Below are 22173 nucleotides of genomic sequence, written 5' to 3'. Positions count from 1 at the left end.
CAAAAAGATGAATGGGAGACAGTTCTGAACATTGTCAGGCACCCCTCCTACTACACTTCTGTCCAGGAAGCCCTGCTCTTTCTCTGATCTCAGTCTGAGGCCTGTGGAGGTATCCTGCTGGTCAGCTTCCATCTCTACACTGAGCTCATCACACTGGGGTTAGGGTTGGAAAAAGCCTTGGAGTTTTAGTTGATGATCCAATTAATGAAACGGAGAAAAAGGAAAAAGTCACAAGATTTAAAAAGAGGGAGAGAGAGAGAAGAGGAAATGGCAGAAAGTAACTCCCTTTCTTTCCTTACCCCTCCCCGCAACCAAAGAACTCCCCCACAAAAATAACAGAGCACACAGAAAGGAAAGTATAATTTATATGTACAACCATAAACCTGATACAGAAGAGGGGACTGGGACAGACCAGGAGGGGGTGTGAAGAGACTGGGAAAGGGGCAGCAAGAAAGTGAAGGGGAGCGAAGACGAAGTGGGGGGTTCGCCATGCAAACTGCCACTGTCCCAGCCCCTCTCGGGGAGGAGGATGTGCCCATGTCTCCCCAGCCTGCCCTCCACTATTTTGCTCTGGTCCCAAAGGCAAGGTAGTCCCCTGACTAGGCCCCCTGGCTGACCCACTCAAGTTTAGTCCGTATCCAGGTCTGCAGGAGGGAGGGTAAAAGTCCTCCAAGAACCTGAGCCCCAAAGCTGGGGGCTCCCCCGACGTCTGGCCCATTGCGTTCTCTGCCACCCTTTCTAGATTACGTGGGTCCCTAGGACAGATTGGGGAGCTCCTCTTTGGCTTAAGGGAGTATTCACCCAAATTATTAGTCTCTTTGTAGGGGCAGTCCTTGGTCCCTAGGGATGGGGTAAGATTCCCAACACAAGATGCCAGTACGCAGGAGGTGACTGAGCCAGTGAACAGCGCCTTTATTCTGAGGCTGAACAGCAACGGACTCCCTCCCTTGTAACTGCTCCACTCTCCATCTGCGGGGAGGGAGGGAGGGAAACATGCAGCCGCCCCTCCTCTTCCCTTCCGCCCTCCCAGGGCTCACTGTCATCCCTCTCTAAAGTCCCCTCCTCTCTTCAAGGCTCTCTTTTCCCCACCGAAGTTCCTAAAGGCCAGGCAAGGCTAACTCCCCACTTCTGCAGGAGGTGGAGCTTATATTTTGGGAATAAAAACTGGGGAGGCTCCACCTCTTTCCTCCCCACAACCACTGATCGGGAAGCTGTGTATGCTTGGCGGTGGGGGTAAAGGTACTTGGAGGACCCTGCTCACCAGCTCCCACCCAGACCTCTTCTCACCAGCAGTCTCCAAAGCGCGGTGGGAAAGGTGCGTGGGGTAGAAAAGACAAAGGGCCCTTCCTGAAAAGAGTGGGAGAGAGGGGCAAACGGGCTCCTAGCCCAGTGGTGGCCCAAGGGGTGGGGAAGGCGGAGGACTGGCAGCAGGCCCCAGAGCCTGAGCTGGGGGTCGGCCTCGGGAACGAGGCCTGGGTGAAGGGCAGGTCTGGGATCCGGTCAGTCGTCTATACAGATCACCTCCCCGGCTCGGGGCTCCTTCCGATCCAGCCCGTCTGACACCAACGCCCCCATCATTTCCTTCTCCTTCTTCACCAGCACTGGAGGGCCGTTGGTGGCGGCTGTTTGGGAAGGGGACAAGGGGATAAGGAAGCATCAGTCCCTATTTCACTCCCCATCATCGACAGCGACCACACATTCCAAGTTTCAGTGTAACGCCCTTCCGATTTCACGTTCTCTTTCCCTCAAGTCACCCATGTTAAGAGGCACCGAGCCACAGAACTGCTAGGTGTCTTTGAGTCTAGCAACAGAGGAGAGGAAAGGGATGGGAAAGGCGTTCCTCTGGGGTGCAGCGGGGTAAGGAGCCGGCCTTGTCACGGCAGTGGCCCACGTCACTGCTGGGGTGATGGGTTTGATCCCTGGCCTAGAGCTACTCCATTCCATAAACCACTGGATGCTTCCAAGGGAATGAGATGGGCTGGCCAAGGAAAAGGGCAGCTGAGCAGAGATGAAGCTTAGGAAAGGGCCAGTACGAGTGGGAGGCAGGACGTTACCAGCTGACCTGTGATGAAGGACCCTGCAGGCATCTGGCTGTAATTGGCGCCTGCGGCGGCCAGGGCCCCTACGGGTGCGGCGCTGAAGGCCGCCCCGTACCCCGGAGGTGTGGCGTAGGGACCCGGGGGGAAGGCCTGGAAGAGAGATCGAGCCGCAGTTAGAAGGTCCACAGTCTTTGAGGAAAGAAGCTGTAGGGGAGACAGCAAGGGCCAAACTGCAGAACTACGGAGGGGCATCACGCAGGCAGGGAGACTCAAGGCCGACGAGTGTGTTCGAGCAAGTCGTTTTTCCACATTGTATAGCATTCCGGAGGAAGCGTTTGTGCGTGTGCAGGAGGAGTCAGGGAAAACGAGTCAGGGGGAAAGAGGGTTACCGGTGTGGGGCGAGGCTCCGTGCCCTTGCTGGCCAGCCGGCTGAGGATGCTGCGCTCGGACATCTGAAGGCGGGCTGCGATGGGGGGTATTCGGGACAGCGTGGCTGGCAGGCGGGTCACGTCCGCCTTCATGTCGCTCAGCAACTCCTCCAGCTGGTTCAGAACTGGGGCCCGGGCCACGGAGAAAGAAGGGCAAGAGAAAGACAGGGAAAGGGAGAGATGGAGCCAGGAAAAGAGATGAGGATTCAGATGGACAGATAGTCAGAGATGGAGAGAAAGGAGCAGAGAGACGAGGACAGAGGTCAAAGAATCAGAGACCAAAGAAATGACAGAAGTAGAGAGAAGAAGAGAGCAGCTCGGGGGAACAAGAAGTGTCAGGTAAAGCGGCAGAGACCAGATCATCACAAAGGACAGGTGGAAAGAAAGACGCAAGGACAGGGGGAGACAGGGCAGGACATTGGAAGACATGGGGCAGGGGGTTGTCAGAACATCCCATACTGGAAGACTGAGGGTTGGGGGTTGGGGTGACGGGGAGGAGATAGTCGGGAGGCGTGGGAGGCGGTAAGTGGTGTCAGAGATTTCAGGAGTCGGGTCTGAGTGTATAAGGGGGAGGGAGGTTAGAGGGTCAGCATTACAGATTCGAGGAATCACAACAGGAATTACAGGGGCCAGGAGGCAGTCACTACTTCGAATAGAACTAGCTGGGGAGCGGGCTTCAGAACGTAATCTATTATTATCAGGGTGAGAGGGTCTGGGAGGAAGGGTTGAAGGTCAAAGGGAAGTCTCGTGGGGTAGGGTCAGAGGGTGGGATGGTGGTGGTTTCTGCCCCACTGGGTGAATGAGATGTGGGAAGTGTAATTCGTGGGACTGGGGGCAAGGACTTCGCTGGGCTGTACACAGGCTGAGGCCCCAGAGAGGGTGCTATTAGCAGTATGGCAGGCGTGGGGGTCAGCGAAGTTCCGTCCTGTGGAGGGGACGTGGCACCGTCTCACGGAGGCTGGGGGGAGGCCCCTCTATTAGGCACTGATGTGAATGCTATTAGGTCTGGGAGAGGGCTGGCTATACAGATCCTAGAGGCCAAAAACCAAGGGGGTACCAGGTGGGGGGGGGGTTAGAGGTCAGAGGGGGGTGGTTCAGAGGGTAAAGGGGTCAGAGGGGTGGGGAGATTTTGAAGGGTGCGGGGTGAAGACTTACGCAGCGTTGTGGGCCCTCCCCCGCGCGGGGCCGCCGCGGCCCTTACCCTTGTGCAGGACGGCGTTGGCCGGCTTGTTCCCCGCCAACGACTCCTTGGAGAGGTGCTGGTGGCTCTCGGCCAGGCACTCGGCCTCGGCGAAGCGGGCGTGGAGGGCCATGGCGGGGTGCGCCGGCTCCTGTGATAGGTTCAGGTAGGCCGCCCGCCGCAGCTGCTCCTCGATCACCAGCGCCTGCTCCAGGAGCTGAGGGCGCGGGGAGCAGGTGAGTGCAGGGAGCGGTGGCGGCAGCAGCAGCCAGCGGCTGGATCAGGGCTGGGGACCTACCCCGCCCTCACCACTGGCTCAGGGCACCCCAAGCTCCACACTGATCCTGACGGCGACCCCAACATCGAACCCGATCCAGACCACAGACCCAAACACAGGGTGAACCTCTAGTCCGGCCTCAAGCATTGCCTCAACCCTCACGGTGTCAGCAGGGCCTCCCCTCCAACTAGATCTGGTCCCGCTTCTGACCCAAGTCCCTCTTCGGCACTGTGCCTTTCTTCCCTCGTCCCTACCTTGAATCTCCGGGCCAGGAACTTATTTTTCATCTCCAGAAAGTTCCCCTTATTAGCTTCAGTTTTAAATGGCTCGTTGATAATGGCAAACTGAGCATCGTTCTGGATGTCCTGCCACCGTGCGTAGCCATGGCTGCCGATGAAACGGGGGGACCATCAAGGCATTTAACAGGGACAGGCTAGGCTGTGCACACGCCCTCCTTTGGCCTGACCGCTCCCCGTGTGGCACTAAGCCCCCGTGTGGCACTAAGCCCCAGTGTCTTGCGTGGACTTGCATTCTCTGTAGTGCCCCTCTCCCCAGGTTGAGAGAACAGGTTTTTCCTTGCATTTGTATCAAAGGATACAGGACAATCCCAGCCAGAAGCCAATAGTCATGTCTTCGGTGCCAGATCTCATTGAGTTTCCCCGAGGAAATAGCTGCCCGTTCCTCATTCTGCCACAGTGTGTGAAGCTCTAAAGAGAGGACAGAAGATGGATGAGGCGTCAGCATTTGCGACCCACATCCAGCCCAGCAGACAGGTACAGAGGAGGGAACTGAATGGTGGGAGAGGACGAAGGGCTCTTTAAGGAGAACAAGGCAAGGTCAGGTGAGGAGCTGGGAAGCAGACTAGTTACAAGCAGGTTCAAGCTAGGATGAAGGACACAGGTGGGGTGAAAGGCAGCTTTGGAGTTGAGCGTACACTTAAAGAGGCCCAAGGGCGAGGCTCAGAGACAGCACGCACCACCTCACGGCAGTTCCTTGCAATTACAGGTAGCAGGAGGCCTCAGGCCAAATGGGAAACCCGAGAGGATGAGCAAACACCGGTGAGGAGCAGGGGGCAGTGAGAAGCCGCACCTGTGAAGCCACCGTCTGCAATGTTGAACATGAACCGCGGCTTCTCCACCTTCTCCTCGCGTCGCCCATTGGACCGCAGCTCGTCTCGAGGAGGCCCAGGTCGGAGCTCCCGGTCCCCTTTCACGTCTTCGGCTACGGCAAATGGGGCAGAGCTCACGCCTCAGGAGGCAGTTCCCTCCCAGGTTCCAGGACTACTCTCTGTACTGTACTGGCCCCTGGAATCGCTGCCCACCCGGGACCTCCGGCACTCGGCTCCCCAGACTCCACCTCCCGATTCCCTCAGGGACCCGGGTGGCCGGTCCTTCCACCCATTACCTCTCTTGCCCAAATCCCCTGTCTCCCCCTCCGGCCTCTCCCTCTGTTCCTGTCCATCCAACGGCTTCTCCTCCCCCCTCTCTCCTGGCGTCGACTCTGTGGCTGTGGGAGGGGGTAGGGGACAGGAAGGGAGGTTGTCACCCTCATCCCCTGACCCCAGAAGAAGGAACCCCCATATTCTAAGCCCCCATCACCCCTAAGGCGATGCACCCACCTGACTTCTCTCTGTCCCCCCGGTACCCAGGTTCAGGCTCCATCTCTCCAGGTCCCCCTGGCCCCTCATCCTCTAGAGGAACCTTCCTTGGCTCCAGCCGCTCCCCAAGTGACGGGGCTGGGCTGGGAGTGTCCGCCTAGAAGAGGACAGGGGAGTCAGGACAAAGCCGAGGGCTCCCAGGCACCCGCCCCAAGGCGCCACCACTCCCTCCTCTCGGGGGAACCAGGGAGCCCCATACCTCTGCCTCCATCTTCTCCCCAGTTTTGCTATTCTTCTCTGGCTTCTCCTCCTGGTTTTCTGCTTCATCCTTCTCCAGAGGTGTCCTCATGCCCTCTCCTTTCTCACTTGGAGCTGGAGTAGCTGCAGGGGTAAGGCAGGGTGAAGAAGGCAGAACCTCCCCAGCCCAACTCCAATCCCTCCCCGTCTAACGGACCCTGGCCCTGTCTGTCTCTCTTGCCACCCCAAGCTGATTACCAGGTTTCGAGGTGCAAGGACTGTTGGCAGCAGAAGCCTCAGGAGTGGTGGGGGAGGTCTTGGTAGGAGAGGAGGCTCTGGAGGAGCGCTTGGAGTCAGCGCTGGGGTCAGGCATCAGCTCCGGCATAGACCAGCGCCCGTTGATGTGCTCAAACTCCTGAACCTGAAGGGTGCAGGGGAGGTGGAGGGACAGGGGTCAGCTCCAGGCACTGGACACGACAGGCTCCAGCCCCTCCTGCCTTGTCTCGCCCCAGCCTGAGTCTGAACCAGGGGATGCGGCAGAGGGGGCCAGAGCCAGGCAGCCCACGTGACCTTGCGGGTGAGGGGAAGACCGATACCTTCTTCTTGACGAGTGACATGACTCCAATGCGGGTCAACACTTGCTGGCGACTCAGTCCCTCCCGAGGGACCCCGTCCGCAAAGGTTTCAGAGCCGTCTGCCCCGGGCTCACAGAGATGGCGCATGAACAAAGACACATAGGCCCTGAGGAGCATGGAGGCGGGAGGCAGGTCAGGAGAGCCTTGGGGGGGCACAGGGATGACGGAGCCCTGAAACTGAACCTCCTGGGTGCCGCCAGGAGTCTCCCCTGGCCTCTCAATCCCACCACGACCAGCCCTCCAGGAGGTAACTCCCCCCCACCCCCACCCCTGCCACTGCATTTCCAGGCTCCCTGGCCTTGGGACTTCATTCCTAGGCCCCATCAGTCAGCTCTTCATCCTTTCCACGGGCTCCCCGCCGGCCATCGTGGCCAAAGGAATGTGAGGCAGGACAGCCCAGGAGAGGCTGCGGTCTTCACCGCCTCTCCCACTAGCAGGGAGACCGGCCTCTGCGCTCTAGGCTCGTCTGAGGGGAGGTGGGGCAGGCTGGGCCCACCCCCCAGGAAACCGAGCCGGGAACTGTCGTCTGGGGTCGTCTGGCGGGGAGCACAGTGATCAGGTGAGTAAGGTCACATCACATGGTGGCCAGGACGAAGACAGTAACACCCGCAGTCTGACCCTTCCATCTACCTGGGCCCCGCGTCGCCCACACTCACTTGAACTCCTTCTCCGTCTTGCCCCTCAGGTCGCGCACCAGCCACTGGGTGGTGAAGGCGTCCTGCGGCGGCATGCCCCAGCGCATCACGGCGTTGAGGAAGGCTTTCCGCTGACGGGTGTTGAACCCCAGCACCTGAGGAAGGGGGAGGACGGCGTGGGCCATGAACGGCGGGGCTCTCACCCTCAGTGACTCAGCTTCAATTTCCCAGCCCCCAGCCTTCACTCCTTCCTCAGGGAACCGTCGGGCGCTGGGCGCCGCTCTCACCTCAATGTTGCCCCCAACTCGAGCCAGCAGTGGAGGCAGCGGCTTGTCTTTTTCATTCCGGAGCTGCCTCTTGGACTGTCGACGCCCTGGACGAGAGAGAGTGACCCCAGTTGGCAGCTGTGCCGCCTCCTCCGCCCCCCAGTCTTCCCGAGCTCGCCCCTCCCCCAGGGCAGGAAGCCAGGCAAGGCCCGCGTCACGGGCCAGGCACATCTATTTTCCTCCCTGCGCATGCTGAACTAGTGATCCGGCAGGGCCGAAAGAATCAAGTCACATGAAGAAATCAGCAGCGACTATCGCCTATTTGATGCGAGCAAAAGTACTACCGGTGGGAGAGTAAAATGATGCAGCCTTTCTTGACCTTTCATCTAGGTATCTAAGCCTGCATGCTTACACGCTCCAAATTTTTTTTCTTTTGGTCTTTTGTCTTTTCTGGGCCACACCCATGGCCTATGGAGGTTCCCAGGCTAGGGGTCTAATCGGAGCTGTAGCTGCCAGCCTACGCCTCAGCCACAGCAGCATGGGATCTGAGCCACATCTGTGATCTACACCACAGCTCACGGCAACACCAGATCCTTAACCCACTGAGCAAGGCCAGCGATCAAACCCACAACCTCATGGTTCCTAGTCGGATTCGCTAACCACTGAGCCATGACAGGAACTCCATGCTCCAAATTTTAACAGTAGCAAGATTATGGATGTTTACTTCTTTTTTCTTACTTGCAACCTTTACTTTTTCTTTTTTTTTTTTTTTTTTTACAAATAAGCTTTTATTTGTATAAAAATTGTAAGCTTAAAAGACAATGGGGAGGGACGTTCCCGTTGTGGTACAGCGGAAACAAATCCGACTAGTACCCATGAGGATGCTGGTTTGATCCCTGGCCTCGCTCAGTGGGCTGGAGATCTGGCGAGGCTGTGGCTCTGGCGTAGGCCAGCGGCTATAGCTCCAATTGGACCCCTAGCCTGGGCACTTCCATATGCAGTAGGTGCAGCCCTAAAAAGCAAAAAAAAAAAAAAAAAAAAAAAAAAGAAAATGGCAAGTGAGATGGGAAGATGGGAAGAGGTGGGGTAGAGAGACAGGAAGACAGATGCCACCTTCAGGACGCTCATCAAAGTCTTCATCCTCCTCCTCTGATCCCACTGAATATTCTGACTGGTTATCTGCGAGGGGAAAGGGCTCGGTGGTCAGCGATGCCCCCTGGTCAAGCCCATGCTGGGGCCCCTTCTGCCTGAAAGCTCCCATGGGAGACTTCCACACCTTCACTCTGGCCTTGACCCTCCTAGGGATGCTGGCGGACGGTTCGCAGTGAGACCCTGGACCACATATCCTGAACCAAGCCCACTCACCCACGCACATCCTGACTCCCGGGTGAACCACTCTAAACAAAGACCCCAACGAGGGTGTCCACCTGAGCCCTCTGCAACTGCTGGCGAGCTTAGGTCACCTGCAAACCCACCTGGCCTCTAGGGAGCTCCTAGTGACCCCTCCTAACCTCTTTCCACTCTGCAGGGAAGGCCCTGACTTGGAGGCTCCCTCTTTCCTCTAAATGCCCCCAGCGTCCAAGCCCCCAGTCAGCACCCGCCCCTCGGTTCCACCACTGGGGCCAGTCCTCACCTTGGTCCTCTTGAGCAGCATCGTTGTAGTTCACCTGCTTGCGGACCCGCTTGCCTTTGCCAAGGTTCCGGGCCAGGTCCTCCTGCTGCTGCTCGTAGTGGTGCCGCAGCAGCTTCTCCCAGTAGTCAGGATCCACGTTCTCCTCCTGCTTGATGATCTCTCGTTCGATTTCCTCAATCTGAAAGGCAGCAAGACACAGGCTGACGGCCTCCCCCTTCACCCGTTGCCACCACAGCAAATCGCCACTCTGCCACCACAGCCCAGCCCGGCTCCTAGACTCTCTCCTCTGCGTAGGTCCCCTGGACGTGGGGCCTTGCCCTACCTCTTACTGCTACAGGCTCCTCTCGTTACTTCTCTTCCCTAAACCGCCCCCTAGGGCCCTCCGTGTCCCTCCCACTCTGACTCAGAGGGCACCTGCCAAGTTTATGCTACTTTCCGGGCCTCCGAAGTCCAGTGTCCTCCTTGAGACCAAGAAGGTGTCTGAGGTCCTCCACTGCTCTTTGTGGGCACGGGGGTAAGAGAGCAGGTCAAAAACAGGAGCAAAGGGGGCTCCTATTTCAAGGTCCAATGAGGGACAGGGGACGTCACCCTCAGAGACGGCCTGGGACGGAGAGCATTTGGCCCCAAGCCTCTCACCTTGTCTTCTTCCCGCACCACGTACTGGGCCACCTTGAAGGAGCTGAGGTACTCGTTCATGTTCTGCACGTCGGTGTCCTCAGTTGCATCCTGGTTCCGGTCCAGCAGCCGAGCGATGGCTTCGTTGTCGTAGTGAATCACGCTGCTGTCCTCCTCCTTGTTCTCTCCTGGTGGCATTGGGGGACGAGAGAGGGGACTCAGCTCCAACGAGAACCTCAGGCGGATCTTCAGGAAGGTCAGGGGCACGCCTTCTCCTCTGCTGCCTGGTCACGGGAGCTCTGGAGAAGACCCCTCCCTGGGCGTCTGTAAGGTGCTGTTTTCAACCTTACAGGTGAGGCAATACGCCAGCCTTTCTCCAAGCACAGCAGAGAACTTTCGTCAGAGGGTTTCCGAGGAGAAATGCTCACAGACAGCAGAGACCTGCTTTCAGGGAGCTGCAGAGGAGGCTCTCACCCTCATTTTCATCCTTAAATAGCTCCTCAGTGCCAAATTTGAGGATGTCGTCCAGCTCCTGCTTGGACATGGAGCCTGCCTTGGAGCCCAGCCCGGGCCGCACCACCAGGTGTGTCAGCATCATCTTTCGCTTGGCCACCTGTGTGATCCGCTCTTCCACTGATGCGCGAGTCACAAATCGGTAAATCATCACTTTGTTGGCCTGGCCGATCCGATGAGCACGGCTGAAGGCCTGCAGGGGCCAGAAAGTGGGCATGGGCCAGGGGAATGGCAGGAGGGGCACCCCCTACGTGCTCTGGAAAAGAGGCTGGCGAGGAAGGGTCTTCTACCTGCCAAGAGGTTTATTTCTGACCCTAAAACAGACACTCGCATCTCTTGGCTCAGAGGGGCTCCAGGAGAAGAGTTCTCACCTGGATGTCATTATGGGGGTTCCAGTCAGAATCAAAGATGATGACAGTGTCTGCTGTGGCGAGATTGATGCCCAGGCCTCCAGCTCGGGTAGACAGGAGGAAGCAGAATTGCTGGGCCCCAGGAGCTAGGAGGCGAGAAATAGGAGATGAGAAATAGGCACCCAGCAGTTCTGTGCACCTGCTCCTAGATGCCCCCTGACTACAAACAATGATGCCCCCAAACCCGAAGCCTAGGTGACTCATGTGCTCCCCGGCCAGTACCCTCCCATCCCAGGGACCTAGGCACAGGCTTCTCGGGCCTCCCACACCCAGCAGGGACCAGGCATCGCCTCACCATTAAAGCGGTCGATGGCCTCCTGCCTCAGGGCGCCAGTGATGCCACCATCGATGCGCTCATACTTGTAGCCTTCGTAGTCGAGGAAGTCCTCTAGCAAGTCTAACATTTTGGTCATCTAGAGCCAGACAAGAGGAAGGAGTCTAGAATGACAGGGCAGGGGGATGTGCCCTGTCTGGTCTCTTTCCTCTCCCTCTGCCCTGGCCCTTACACTTGGATCCCTGCCCTGTCTCATGCTCCCCTGGAGCTTCCTCCTCCATCCCCACCTCTTCCTCATGCCACATTTTTTTTTTCCAGCCTTGCCCACGGCATGTGAAAGTTCCCAGGCCAGGAAATGAATGTGAGTCGCAGCAGTAATGAGAGCGACAGCAGTGACAACACCAGATCCTTAACCCATTGAACCACCAGGGAACTCCTCAACCCATGTTCTTTTTTTTTTTTCCCCTCTTTTTACTGCTGCACCTGTGGCATATGGAAATTCCCAGGCTAGGGATCAAATTGGAGCTGCAGCTGCTGGCCCACATCACAGCCACAGCAACACTGGATCGGATTCTGCAGCCTACATTGGATCCTTAACCCAATGAGCAGGCCAGGTATCGAACCCATGTCCTCATGATTACTAGTTGGGTTCAATACTGCTGAGCCACCAGAGAACTCCTCATTCCACATTCTTTTTTTTTTAATTAATGAATTTTATTACATTTGTAGTTGTACAACAATCATCACAATTCAATTTTATAGCATTTCGATCCCAAACCCCCATCTCATCCCACAGTCTTATCATTCTCTTTGAGGTCATTTCTCCCAAGGCACAGGATCTTCTCTGACCCCTACAAGGTTTCAGGAAATCTATGAACCCCCTGAAAATCTCTACGAAATGATCTGTGTGTGTGCAGTTTTCTGAAAAGCAGACCCACAGCTTTCACGAGATTTCCGAAAGGTCAGTGCTCTCCTCTCCTCCACTACACGGTTAAGAAACAGTACCAGCCCAGAGACCTCCTTCAGGAGGCAGGTGGCTCCCCCTTCCACTTCTCCCCTTTTGGCTTCAAAGAAGCTGGATGACAACTTCCAACAGCCCTGAGAAAAGGGATCAGAAGCCAAGATGAACTTAGCTATACCAGAAACTCTTCTTTTATTTTATTTTTATTGAAGGATAGTTGATTTACCCCAGAAATTCTTAAGGGTATAACTGGCTAACTTCTCATCCGGCTGCAGCCCCAGGAAGGAGGTGAGGGTTTATCTGGTGGTGGGAAAGGGCGATGGGGATGGCTCACCTGCGAGAAGATGAGCACTCTGTGTCCTTGCTCCTTGAGCTTCCGCAGCATCTTCTGCAGCAGCATGAGCTTCCCAGATGCCTTAATAAGTGCCCCACCCTCATAAGCCCCACTGGGAAGTTTCGGGGACTCCTGAAAAGGCGAGAGGAAACAAAGAAGAGGAGAGAGTCAGAAAACGTGCCCCCATGTTCTGACCACGCCTAGAAAGCCGGAAGCCCAGCTCGAGGCTCCACATCTTTTCACTTCCTGCTCCTCTCAGAGATCCAGTCTCTGGCCTCCCAGCCCAGCTCTTGTGCTCAAGTGCCCTTGTTTCTGGAGAGGAAACATTAGGCGGTCCCCGGATCCCGCATCTACCATAGCAGCCACAGGGAAGAGGTACGGATGGTTGCAGCACTTCTTGAGATCCATCATGATGTTAAGCAGGGACACTTGGTTCCCACCACCTCGTGAATTCAAGGCCTCAAAGTTGCGGGTCAGGATGTACTTGTAGTATTTCCTAAAGACCAGGGTGGGGACAGAGGAGAGATACGATGAAGGAGGCGATTATGATGGTGCACGGGGCACCAATTCTTGAGCTGCCCCCAAATCCTGAACCCTGGTCCGGGTACCCCGCCTTGCATCTCACTTCTGCATGGGGCTCAGCTCCACGCGAACGATGAGCTCTGTCTTGGCTGGCATGTTCTTAAAGACATCGGCCTTAAGCCTCCGCAGCATATGTGGCCCCAGCAAGTCATGAAGTTTCTTAATCTGGTCTTCTTTGGATATGTCAGCAAACTCCTCTAGGAAGCCCTCCAGGTTGCTAATAGCCAGAAGAAGATAAAGGAACCGAGCCGGGAGTCGGGCTCCGTGTCCGGCCTCAGGCTCTATCCTCCCCTTCAGATCCATCCTCTAGCACTCAGCTGCCCCCTCTCCTCTGCAGACCACCCTACTGAGCCACTTACTTAAACCTCTCTGGGGTGAGGAAGTTCAGGAGATGGAAGAGCTCCTCCAGATTATTCTGCAATGGCGTCCCTGTCAGCAGCAACTTATGATCTATCTTGTAGCCATTGAGGACCCTGAAAAACTAGTAAAGGGGGCAAGGAAAGGCAGGAGAAAGGGCCCATCAGTGGCAAGTGGCTGGCCCACCTTTTCCTGACTCCAGCTCCTATTTCTTTCAGAATCAGAGGCCCTCAAATCCCTAGCCTTCCCCCTCTTCCAATCTGGGGACTTCTCCCCAGGCTTAACCCAAGCATCCTGTCTCCCAGACTGCAGAGAGTCCCCATAACTTTATTTTTTAGGATGAGGACAAGTAGGAGTCCACAGTCTCAAGTTTCTGAGGTCTGAGTATTTCACTCACCTTGGACTGGTTGTTCTTGAGCCGATGGGCCTCATCCACCACGAGACAGGCCCAGCGGATGGAGCCAAGCGCTGCCTGATCAATGGTGATCAGCTCATATGATGTCAGGAGAACGTGGAACTTCACCTGGGCCTCCCTCTGCCAACACAACCATCGTCCATTTGGCTGCACCCAACACCCAAGCGTCTAGACCTTCCCCTCATTCTCTACCCAGACACCCTGTCCTGAGACCCCCAAGGGAGCCAGTTATCTGTCCTCCAACTTTGACTCCATGCAGGGACTGCTGAACATGGCCCCAAACTTCCGTGTGGCCCATAGGAAAAGATCCATGTGCACCCCAGGACCTGCTACATCCCGGGGACTGAAGCGCAGAGGCATCGGGAAGGTGAAAGAAAGGAGGGAAAAGCCGAATGGCCAATAAAGCGACTGAACTCCCAGTTGGGGCAACAAAGGGCCAGACCTAAGGACTTTGAGGACATGAGGTAGAGGGGCTTACCTTCATCTTGAAAGCTTTCTTGCCACCTTTGATGGCGTTGTCTTCAAAGGAAAACTCATTCTCACGAATGATGGCCCGGCTGTCCTTGTCACCCGTGTATGTCACCACATAGAACTTCGGTGCCCACATCTGGAACTCCCGCTCCCAGTTAATGATGGTAGAGAGTGGAGCACTCACCAGAAAGGGACCCTTCGTGTGGCCCTGGGAGTCGAGGGGGCGGGGACCCTTAGTCTCGGCTGGCAGTTGCATGCCCCACCCCACCCCAGATCCTCTGCCCTCACCCTCCAACCCCACCTTCCCCAGTCCAGGCTGGGCCTCAGCCTGGCCGTCCCCTCAGGGGCCCTAGAATCCAGCACCTCCTTATAGAGAGAGTAGAGGAAGACGATGGTTTGTATGGTCTTGCCCAGCCCCATCTCATCAGCCAGAATGGTGTCTGTGCCCTGGGCCCACGAGAAGCGTAGCCAGTTCAACCCTTCCAGCTGATACATGTGCAGCGTGCCTCCGGTGGCTGTGATAAACCGGGGCTGTGTCTCGTATTTCACTGTAGGCTGTGGAGTTAAGAAGTCAGAAAGCTCAAGGGACGCATCAGCCGCTCCGCTGGTCTGGGGCTCCTCCTCCCCGTCCCTGCCACTGGCATCAGGGGGATGACAATTCCCTCTCCACGGCCTGAGCTTACGAACGTTCTGGTCGGCAGTGCCTCCCCCTCACGCCTTAAAACAATACCCAGAAGCAGTGTGGGGAGGAAACTGGCGGAGGAGTCCCGTGTGCTGCCATCTCCAGGGGCGCCCCCTCTGTTACACCCACATTCTTAGCAGTCTTGGGGCAAGGCTGAACACCAAAGGAAGAGCTACCATGCAAACAGGCTGGGTTTGTTTTTTCTTTTAATGATTTTTTTTTCCCATCATAGCCGGTTTACAGTGTTCTGTCAATTTTTACTGTACAGCAAGGTGACCCTGTCACACATACATGCATCCGTTCTTTTTTCTCACGCTATCATGCTCCATCATAAGGGACTAGATATAGTTCCAAAGAGGTTGCTGAAACTCTGGGAAGTTCTGTCAGAAGCTCCCAGGAAACCTTCCATCACCCTGGCTGCAGAAACGGGAGAGAGGCCAAGCGCGAGGACTTACATCGTTAGTGGGAGAACTGGGAGGCCCGTCGCCCTGCAGTTCCTTCTTCTTCTTCTTATACTTGCGGGGCTGGGCGGGGTCCTCCCCCATAATGAGTTCTCTGCGGAAAGAGGGGGTCTGAGCGGGACCTGGTCCTTGGGACCCTCCTCCCTTCCTAACGATTCCAGACCTACCTCCCACGCGCCATAACCTAGACGCTCTCACGCTTCCCTTCTCCCAGGTTCTGTACTCTCGCCCCTTGGGTTTCCGCTCCGGAGCCAACCGTCAGCACCCCTGAGCTTCCTCTCGCCTGTTACTCTGGCTAGACCTCGGTCCTGTTCCTTACACTGCCCCTTTCCCAAGCCCAGCACACACGCCTCGGCTCGGGCTCCCACTGCACCTCATGTATAATGCCGGCGGCTCACCTCTCAGGCTCCCCTCCTCAGACTCCCTCTCCCCGTGACCTCGACCTGGCTGCCTCACCGGTGTCTCCAGTAGCTTTGCTTGTGGTCTTCATATTCAGGGATGTTCATTTCATCTTCCTCCCATGTGGACTGGTCATAGGGCAAGTCCCTCCATTTCACTAGATAGTGGTAATTCCCCTTTTTATCCACACTGTGGGGAGGGAAGCCAGGAGGAGGAGCAGGAGGAGAAAAATAATGTGCGTCACAAGTAGAAAAAAACCATCACAAACACAATAGTCGGCCAACACGAGAATGTGCCCCCTATTCCTCAAGGGTGGGGCACTGAAAGAGAGTTCAGACTGGCTGAAGCACTGCCCAACTTTTTCAGGATGGCTCCTAAAAATCAACTACCACAGGAGTTCCCGTCGTGCGCCGTGGTTAACGAATCCGACTAGGAACCATGAGGTTGCGGGTTCGATCCCTGCCCTTGCTCAGTGGGTTAACGATCTGGCGTTGCCGTGAGCTGTGGTGTAGGTTGCAGATTCGGCTCGGATCCTGCGTTGCTGTGGCTCTGGCGGAGGCTGGCAGCTACAGCTCCGATTCGACCCCTAGCCTGGGAACCTCCATATGCCGCAGGAGCAGCCCAAGAAATGGCAAAAAACAAAAAAAAAAAAAAAAAAAAATCAACTACCACAAAACACCGCTGGCTTCAACATTTGTTCACCGTTTGCTCCTCCAATCAGTATATACTGAGCATCTACTACACGCCAGGCGCTGTTCCAGGCACAGATGATCCAGCAGTGAACTAATGCCCTTTCTCAGGGAGCTCACGCGCTACTGGGGAAGACAGCGTGAGACAGAAACACACAGTGTGACATCGGGCAGGAGTAAGTACTATGAAGACAGAAGTACCGCAAGCACTGATTTGTGGGACGCATGGTTTTCATGTTTACACCCAGATCCCTAGATGCCTGTGTCATGGTCTAAGCTGTGAGGGCTAGAGGCAGGACAAAGGAGTCAGTGGTGCAGTGCTGGGCTGGACTCTCCTCCTGGCCCCTCTCGTCTCCATGGAAAACAAAACCCGAAGGGCTGGGCCTGCAGCAGGCATGATCCAGATAGATCAATTATCTAGTTAATCCCCAAAGACTAACAGAGGGCCATGACACAACAAAAACGGGCACGTCCCAGGCAGGTCTTCCTGGGGACCAAGGACTCACCTGTGGTTGATGATCCGGTGGACGGTCATCCACTCGGGCTTGATGCCAAAGCGATAGTACTTCTCCTCCATCTCGGCGTAGTGCGGGTCCTTCACCTTGCGCTTGTCACTCTTCCCGTCATCCTCCCCAGAGCCATAGTCCAGGGGCGGGGGCTCATCCATGTCGTTCTTCCGTTGGTAGTTCCGGTACATGACCAAGTGGAAGATCTCCAGCTGACGGGGCACACAGGAGGGGAGGAGAGACGGTCCCGACATCCCAAGAGGACAAGAGGAGTCAGGGAAGAGGTGGGCAGGGGACGGCACAGGAGAGGGAGCCGTGACCGACATGGGCTGAGAGACACAGGACGTTACAGCCAGAGCAGGAGAATGGGTAACATGCCAGAGGACCCAGCCAGAGTCAGGGCCTGGGAGGGGAGGGACCGGCGAAAGGAGAGGGAAGAGGGTCATGAAGGTGAGGACACTGGTAGAAACGAGCTAAGGGGATGAGAAAAGACACGGGGGTAAGGGAGGCTCCGTTGCACGTGAGGCAAAGACTCTAACAGACACCGCAAGAACCAAGCACAGCAACTAAGGAAGCTGGTAGGGTGTTTCCCGAACGAGGGAAAGCAAAGGGGATGGAAAACAAGAGAACAGTGGGGCAGGGGAGCGCGGCAGTGAGCGGGGGCACGGAGGCCTTTGTACCTGAAGCTCCTTGGCCCAGGAGCAATGCCAGTAGGACAGTCCTACCCACTTGACAAAGAACTCTCGCTCCGACCTGCCTTGAAGGGGACGTGGGGGTGGGGCATCTGGATTCCCGTCTGCCTGTTGGGGGGCTGGCACTGCCACGGGTGGCTCCCCCCACCGCCAGTGCAGGATCTTCTGCACACGGCCTTTCAGCACAGGACACTTCGGGAAACCGGGAAAGAAAGAGGCAGAAAGAGCCCATCGTTAGGGGAGGAGCACAGGGGTCCTACGAGCGAGGTAAAGGCGAGGTGTGGGGGAGGGCAGAGAAACAGAGCTGGACCTTTGGGCCCCAGAGATGGAGAAGGTGTTGGGGTTGACAGTAAACCCTGAGAGACGGGCACACTCACTGTGCATCGGGGACACAGCCATTCACCGTTGGGGATGTCGGGCAGGGGCGGGTTCAGACAGTGGATGTGGTAGGAGGAGATGCAGGCATCGCAGCACAGCAGCTCGCCGCCGTCCTTGCACACGCGGCAGTACTCCATGTGGTCGTCCTCCTCCTCCTTCTCCCCTTCCTCCTCTCCCTCCTCTTCGTAGTCGTCATCCTCCTCCTTTGCCTCCCACTGAACGCCCTCCTTCTCCTGGGAGGCCAAGGACAGACACAGAGAGAAGACGGCAAGGAGTGAGCCTGCAGGACCAGCAAAGACTCGAGACCCAGATCTGGGAGGCGCAGAGAAGGTGGGTGGGCACAAAGGAACAGGACACCTCAGTTTCCAAAAACGCTGACGTGGGGGGCAAAGGGACGGGGGAGAGGAACAAACGAGGGCCCCGGACACTTACACGCCTGTTACTGAGATGCCCAGGCAGCTGGGGGTAGGGAGAGGACAAGAAAAACCAAGGAGAGACACGGGTGGGTCCCTGAGGGCCGTAAGAGGTGGCACCAGTACTCACACAGTGGGGGCAGCTCCACTTGCCCTCAGGAGCCCGGTCAAGCTCAGGATCAAGGCAGACGAGGTGGTAGGCACGAGGGCAGGTGTCACACAGAATAATTTCCCCACCCTGCTGGCACACCTCACAGTAATCCTGGTGATCCGTCTCGTAGCCATCAACCTCCTCCTCCCCGGCCACTGCGGGACAGCCCAGGACTGTCACAGACCCCAGCGGAGGCAGAGGGAGCAGAGAGAGAAAGGAGCGAGAGGAACGGGGAGGGGAGAGAAAGAGAGAAGGGTTGAATGAAGAAGTCAAAACTGAAAACAAGGAAGACAACGAAGGAATGAGAGGAAGGCTGACTGACAGGACCACACCCAGCTGACAGCCCTACCCTTCTTCTTCTTCCGTCCTGGCCGGCCTCTCTTTAGTTTCTTGGTGCGGACGGGGCCATCGGGCCGGCCTGAGGCACTGTGGACACTGCCGCTGTCCAGGTCTGACTCCTCAGCCTCGGGTTCGGGGCCCTCGTCGCTCTGCAAAACATACTGCCCATAGCCCCGTGGCTGTCAGGGAGGCCCACTGGGTTCCACTGCCCCCCAGGCCTTGGGCGCCCGACTCCACTGCCCTCACGGACCCTGTGTCTGGACCTCGCCCCTGACCACTGCCCTGGGGTCTGACAGATGGGAGGGCCCCTCACCGAGCCACCCTTCTTCCTCTTGCCGCCCAGCAGGCCTAGTTTGATTTTGAGTGGTGCCATCTTCTTTCCCCGAAGCTTCTTGCGTCCATCAGGCACTCGGGGGCTCTTACTCCGCCTCTTATGGCCTGGACCTGAGTGAGGAGTGGGGGTGGGGGACAAAAAGCCGAGCTCATGACAACCTGCAGAAATGGAGGCCATGGGGGCCTCTTGGTGGGCTGTGGTCTCACTGAGACCCCCTTCCTGGAAAGCATTTCTTTTGCAACAATCGGAGCTGAGAAGACAAGAGTTCTGGATGATACAGATTACACGCAGTTTAGAAGGTGGGGTGAGAGTTGTTCCAGCAAGAGGTTTTCTTACCTTTGCCCTCTTTGGTTTTGGCTCTTCGGATGGGTGGGGGCTGGATATCAGCAGCAGGGGGTGGTGGAAGGGCGGGGGGTCCGGAAGGTGCTATTGGGGTGGCTGACGAGACGGCAGCTGACACCTGCTCAGCTACAGCTGCGGCTGCGGCGGCTGCTGCTGCTGCCACAGCAGCTGCTGACCCCTTGAAGGGGTTGTTGGCGCTGAACTCTCTCCACTTGGCCCCAAGGATGGTCATCATCTTAGACATTGGGATCTTAGGATTCTTCTTAGCAATCAGGGGCCTGTGAATATAGAAGCAGGAGACTCAGACCCTTCACAGATGGCCTGAGAAAGTGTCTTTTCTCCTCTTCTATTAAGTCTATGTACAAGCTAGGATTCCTGTGTGGTGAAAACATGTCCTGTCAAGAAGAAGAGCAATTTGGGAGTTCCCTGGTGGTACAGCAGGTTAAGGACCAGTGTTGTCACGGGTCTGATCCCCAGCCTCAACCGGGGTGACCAAAAAATAAACATCAATTTTATAATAAATAAATTAAAACTTTAAAAAGAAAAGGAAAAAAGTTAAAAAAAAAAGCATGAATAAAGAAAAAGAGGAGTTCCCGTCGTGGCGCAGTGGTGAACGAATCCGACTAGGAACCATGAGGTTGCGGGTTCGGTCCCTGCCCTTGCTCAGTGGGTTAAGGATCCGGCGTTGCCATGAGCTGTGGTGTAGGTTGCAGACGCGGCTCGGATCCCGCGTTGCTGTGGCTCTGGCGTAGGCCGGTGGCTACAGCTCCGATTCAACCCCTGGCCTGGGAACCTCCATATGCCGCGGGAGCGGCCCAAGAAATAGCAACAACAACAACAACAAAAGACAAAAAAAAAAAAAAAAAAAAAGAAAAAAAAGAAAAAGACAAGGGAGTTCCCACTGTGGCTCAGTGGTAATGAACCCGACTAGTATGCATGAGGACACGGGTTCGATCCCTGGCCTCGCTCAGTGGTTCAGGGACCAGGCGTTGCCATGTGCTGTGGTGTAGGTCCCAGACTCAGCTTGGATCCCGAGTTGCTGTGGCTGTGGCGAAGGCTGCCAGCTGCAGTTCTGATTTGACCCCTAGCCTGGGAACCTCCATATGCCACAGGTGCGGCCCTAAAAAAGAAAAGAAAAGGAAAGAAAGAGGCAAAATTGGAGTTCCCACTGTGTCACAACAGTTACAGGTGGTGTCTTGGGAGCACTGGCACACAGGTTCGATCCCTGGCCTGGCACAGGGTTAAGGATGTGCTGTTGCCGCAGATGCAGCTTAGGTGGTGACTATAGCTCGGATCTGATTCCTTGCCCGGGGAACACCATATGCTGCGGAGTGGCCAAAAAAAAAAGGCAAAATAAAATTTAAATGCACAGAAAATTAAAAAGGAAAAAAATGGGATTAATAAAAATGCTTTACTTGTTTTTTGGGCCTTGTCTGCAGCACATGGAAGTGCCCAGGCCAGGCATCGAACCTGCACCAAAGCAGCGACCGGAGCCATTGCAGTGATCATGCTGAGTCCTTAACCCGTTGCACCACAAGAGAATTCCAAAAATGCTTTACTTTTGACAACTGCTCCACAGTTTCTAAAACACTTCCACATACATAATATCTTATTTTGTCCTCATGATACGTCTAGGAGTTGCTATGATTCCCTGCACTTTGCTGAGTTCCACAGGCCCTGATGAAGCATCTCCGCAGCTGGAGTCTGACAGGCCACGCTGCTTCTGCTCTGCAGTGGGGTGTTAAGCCCTTGCGGGGACATGAGTGACCCTGGTGCAGACGGAAGCACTGTCTTTAGTGATGAAGCAGTGAGACAACAGGACTAACGACAGTCTCCAGGGACTAACACTGCTGGGGGCCAGGCACTGGGCATACTGGGCTTTCAACCATTATCCCATCAAATCCCCACAAGATCCCATGAGGTGCGTCCTCTGGGTGTGCCTATTTTACAGATGCGGAAACTAAAGATCCAAGAAGTGAGTGGAACCAGATGCCATCAGGACCTGAACCCCAGTAGGCTGCCTCCAGAGCATGAAACTGCTCTGCTGAAGTGCCTGCTTCCTCAAAAGGCATCTGTGCTGTGCTCTACTCTACTTCAGGAGCGCTGACGCTCAGGTCCCACTGTCAGCAATGCCTCCTCCATCACTGCTGGTGTCTAAGGAAGGGACAGATGGCTAGATCCCTGAGCAAAGGACACTGGGGGACACGAATGTTCTCTCTCCACTCCAGTCTAGACAGAAGTCAGCCAGGGGAAACTGCTGGAGCAGGAGGCCATCAGTCCTCCCTGAGTCTGTCACTACAGTTTTCTAACCTGGCAGTGGAACTGTGTCCCCCCCCCCCCCCCCCAGTGAAGGGTTCCTGACTGGAGTCCTTGGATCCTCAGGAGCCCAGGAATTTCCTGAGATGACATGCGGAATTTGATGTGTACATGCTGTGAATTTCTCTGGAGAGCAGTTTCTTATCTTCCACCAGGTTCCAGAGGGATCCAGGGCCTCCCCCTATTAAATGTGTCTGCTCGCAGGGACTCCCCAGTCCTACCGCACCTCATGAACTGGCTGAAGGCTTTGTAGTTGGTGAGAGTGTGGTAGTCCTCTTCGGAGAACACATGCTCCACGTCCTCCAGGCCCCAGGTCAGAAGCAGGGTTGCTGACGACTTCTGCTCCACCTGCTGGAGAGACCGGGCTTCCGTGAGGAGGGCGCCTCTCCAGCCCCAGTCCTGGACCCCCACATGCTCCTCTACACACCCAGGCACCCAGCAGGGGCACCCAGCAGCCTCCCGAGGCTTTCTGCCCCTGCCCCCTTCCCAGCCGGCTCCCCTCCTCCCCAGGGGAAACTAGACTTTCCACTTAGCATCTGCTCGTCCCCTCGCTCAGGGCTTTCCCTCCTCCGCCTCCACCTGTCAATGATCCTAATTCTCCCCTCACGCCCT

At 56.2% G+C, this 22173-nt stretch overlaps 1 protein-coding gene across 11 annotated transcripts in view; it reads right to left on the bottom strand.

The window, feature by feature from the left end:
• The window catches only part of CHD3 (chromodomain helicase DNA binding protein 3), a 27478-nt gene continuing 5651 nt past the window's right edge, over positions 347-22173 (bottom strand). For 4 of the 11 annotated variants that reach the window (XM_021067836.1, XM_021067842.1, XM_021067843.1 and 1 more), the window contains exons 4-40: positions 21788-21912; positions 19240-19523; positions 18883-19013; positions 18580-18730; positions 18210-18403; positions 17666-17899; positions 17277-17480; positions 16597-16808; positions 15459-15590; positions 14997-15096; positions 14223-14414; positions 13867-14067; positions 13371-13508; positions 12976-13097; positions 12660-12833; positions 12389-12530; positions 12035-12166; positions 10761-10878; positions 10427-10551; positions 10017-10248; positions 9564-9730; positions 8928-9105; positions 8408-8473; positions 7316-7401; positions 7050-7183; positions 6355-6499; positions 6017-6179; positions 5781-5902; positions 5543-5678; positions 5329-5430; positions 5014-5145; positions 4523-4631; positions 4179-4311; positions 3669-3864; positions 2429-2592; positions 2063-2189; positions 348-1622 (exon numbers count right to left, since the gene is read on the bottom strand). In XM_021067836.1, the coding sequence (XP_020923495.1) occupies positions 1501-1622; positions 2063-2189; positions 2429-2592; positions 3669-3864; positions 4179-4311; positions 4523-4631; positions 5014-5145; positions 5329-5430; positions 5543-5678; positions 5781-5902; positions 6017-6179; positions 6355-6499; positions 7050-7183; positions 7316-7401; positions 8408-8473; positions 8928-9105; positions 9564-9730; positions 10017-10248; positions 10427-10551; positions 10761-10878; positions 12035-12166; positions 12389-12530; positions 12660-12833; positions 12976-13097; positions 13371-13508; positions 13867-14067; positions 14223-14414; positions 14997-15096; positions 15459-15590; positions 16597-16808; positions 17277-17480; positions 17666-17899; positions 18210-18403; positions 18580-18730; positions 18883-19013; positions 19240-19523; positions 21788-21912 (5625 nt within the window). In that variant the 3' untranslated portion in view covers positions 348-1500. Of the gene's footprint in view, positions 1623-2062; positions 2190-2428; positions 2593-3622; positions 3865-4178; positions 4312-4522; positions 4632-5013; positions 5146-5328; positions 5431-5542; positions 5679-5780; positions 5903-6016; positions 6180-6354; positions 6500-7049; positions 7184-7315; positions 7402-8407; positions 8474-8927; positions 9106-9563; positions 9731-10016; positions 10249-10426; positions 10552-10760; positions 10879-11756; positions 11838-12034; positions 12167-12388; positions 12531-12659; positions 12834-12975; positions 13098-13370; positions 13509-13866; positions 14068-14222; positions 14415-14996; positions 15097-15458; positions 15591-16596; positions 16809-17276; positions 17481-17665; positions 17900-18209; positions 18404-18579; positions 18731-18882; positions 19014-19239; positions 19524-21787; positions 21913-22173 lie in introns of all 11 variants that reach the window. The other 7 variants (XM_021067838.1, XM_021067839.1, XM_021067837.1 and 4 more) reach the window with 5 other exon arrangements.

Source organism: Sus scrofa, chromosome 12 (assembly GCF_000003025.6).
Source record: "Sus scrofa isolate TJ Tabasco breed Duroc chromosome 12, Sscrofa11.1, whole genome shotgun sequence".
In the NCBI taxonomy this organism is placed as follows: Eukaryota; Metazoa; Chordata; class Mammalia; order Artiodactyla; family Suidae; genus Sus; species Sus scrofa.
The sequence above is the reverse complement of the archived record's forward strand: the minus strand, read 5'-3'. Positions and strand labels throughout refer to the sequence as shown.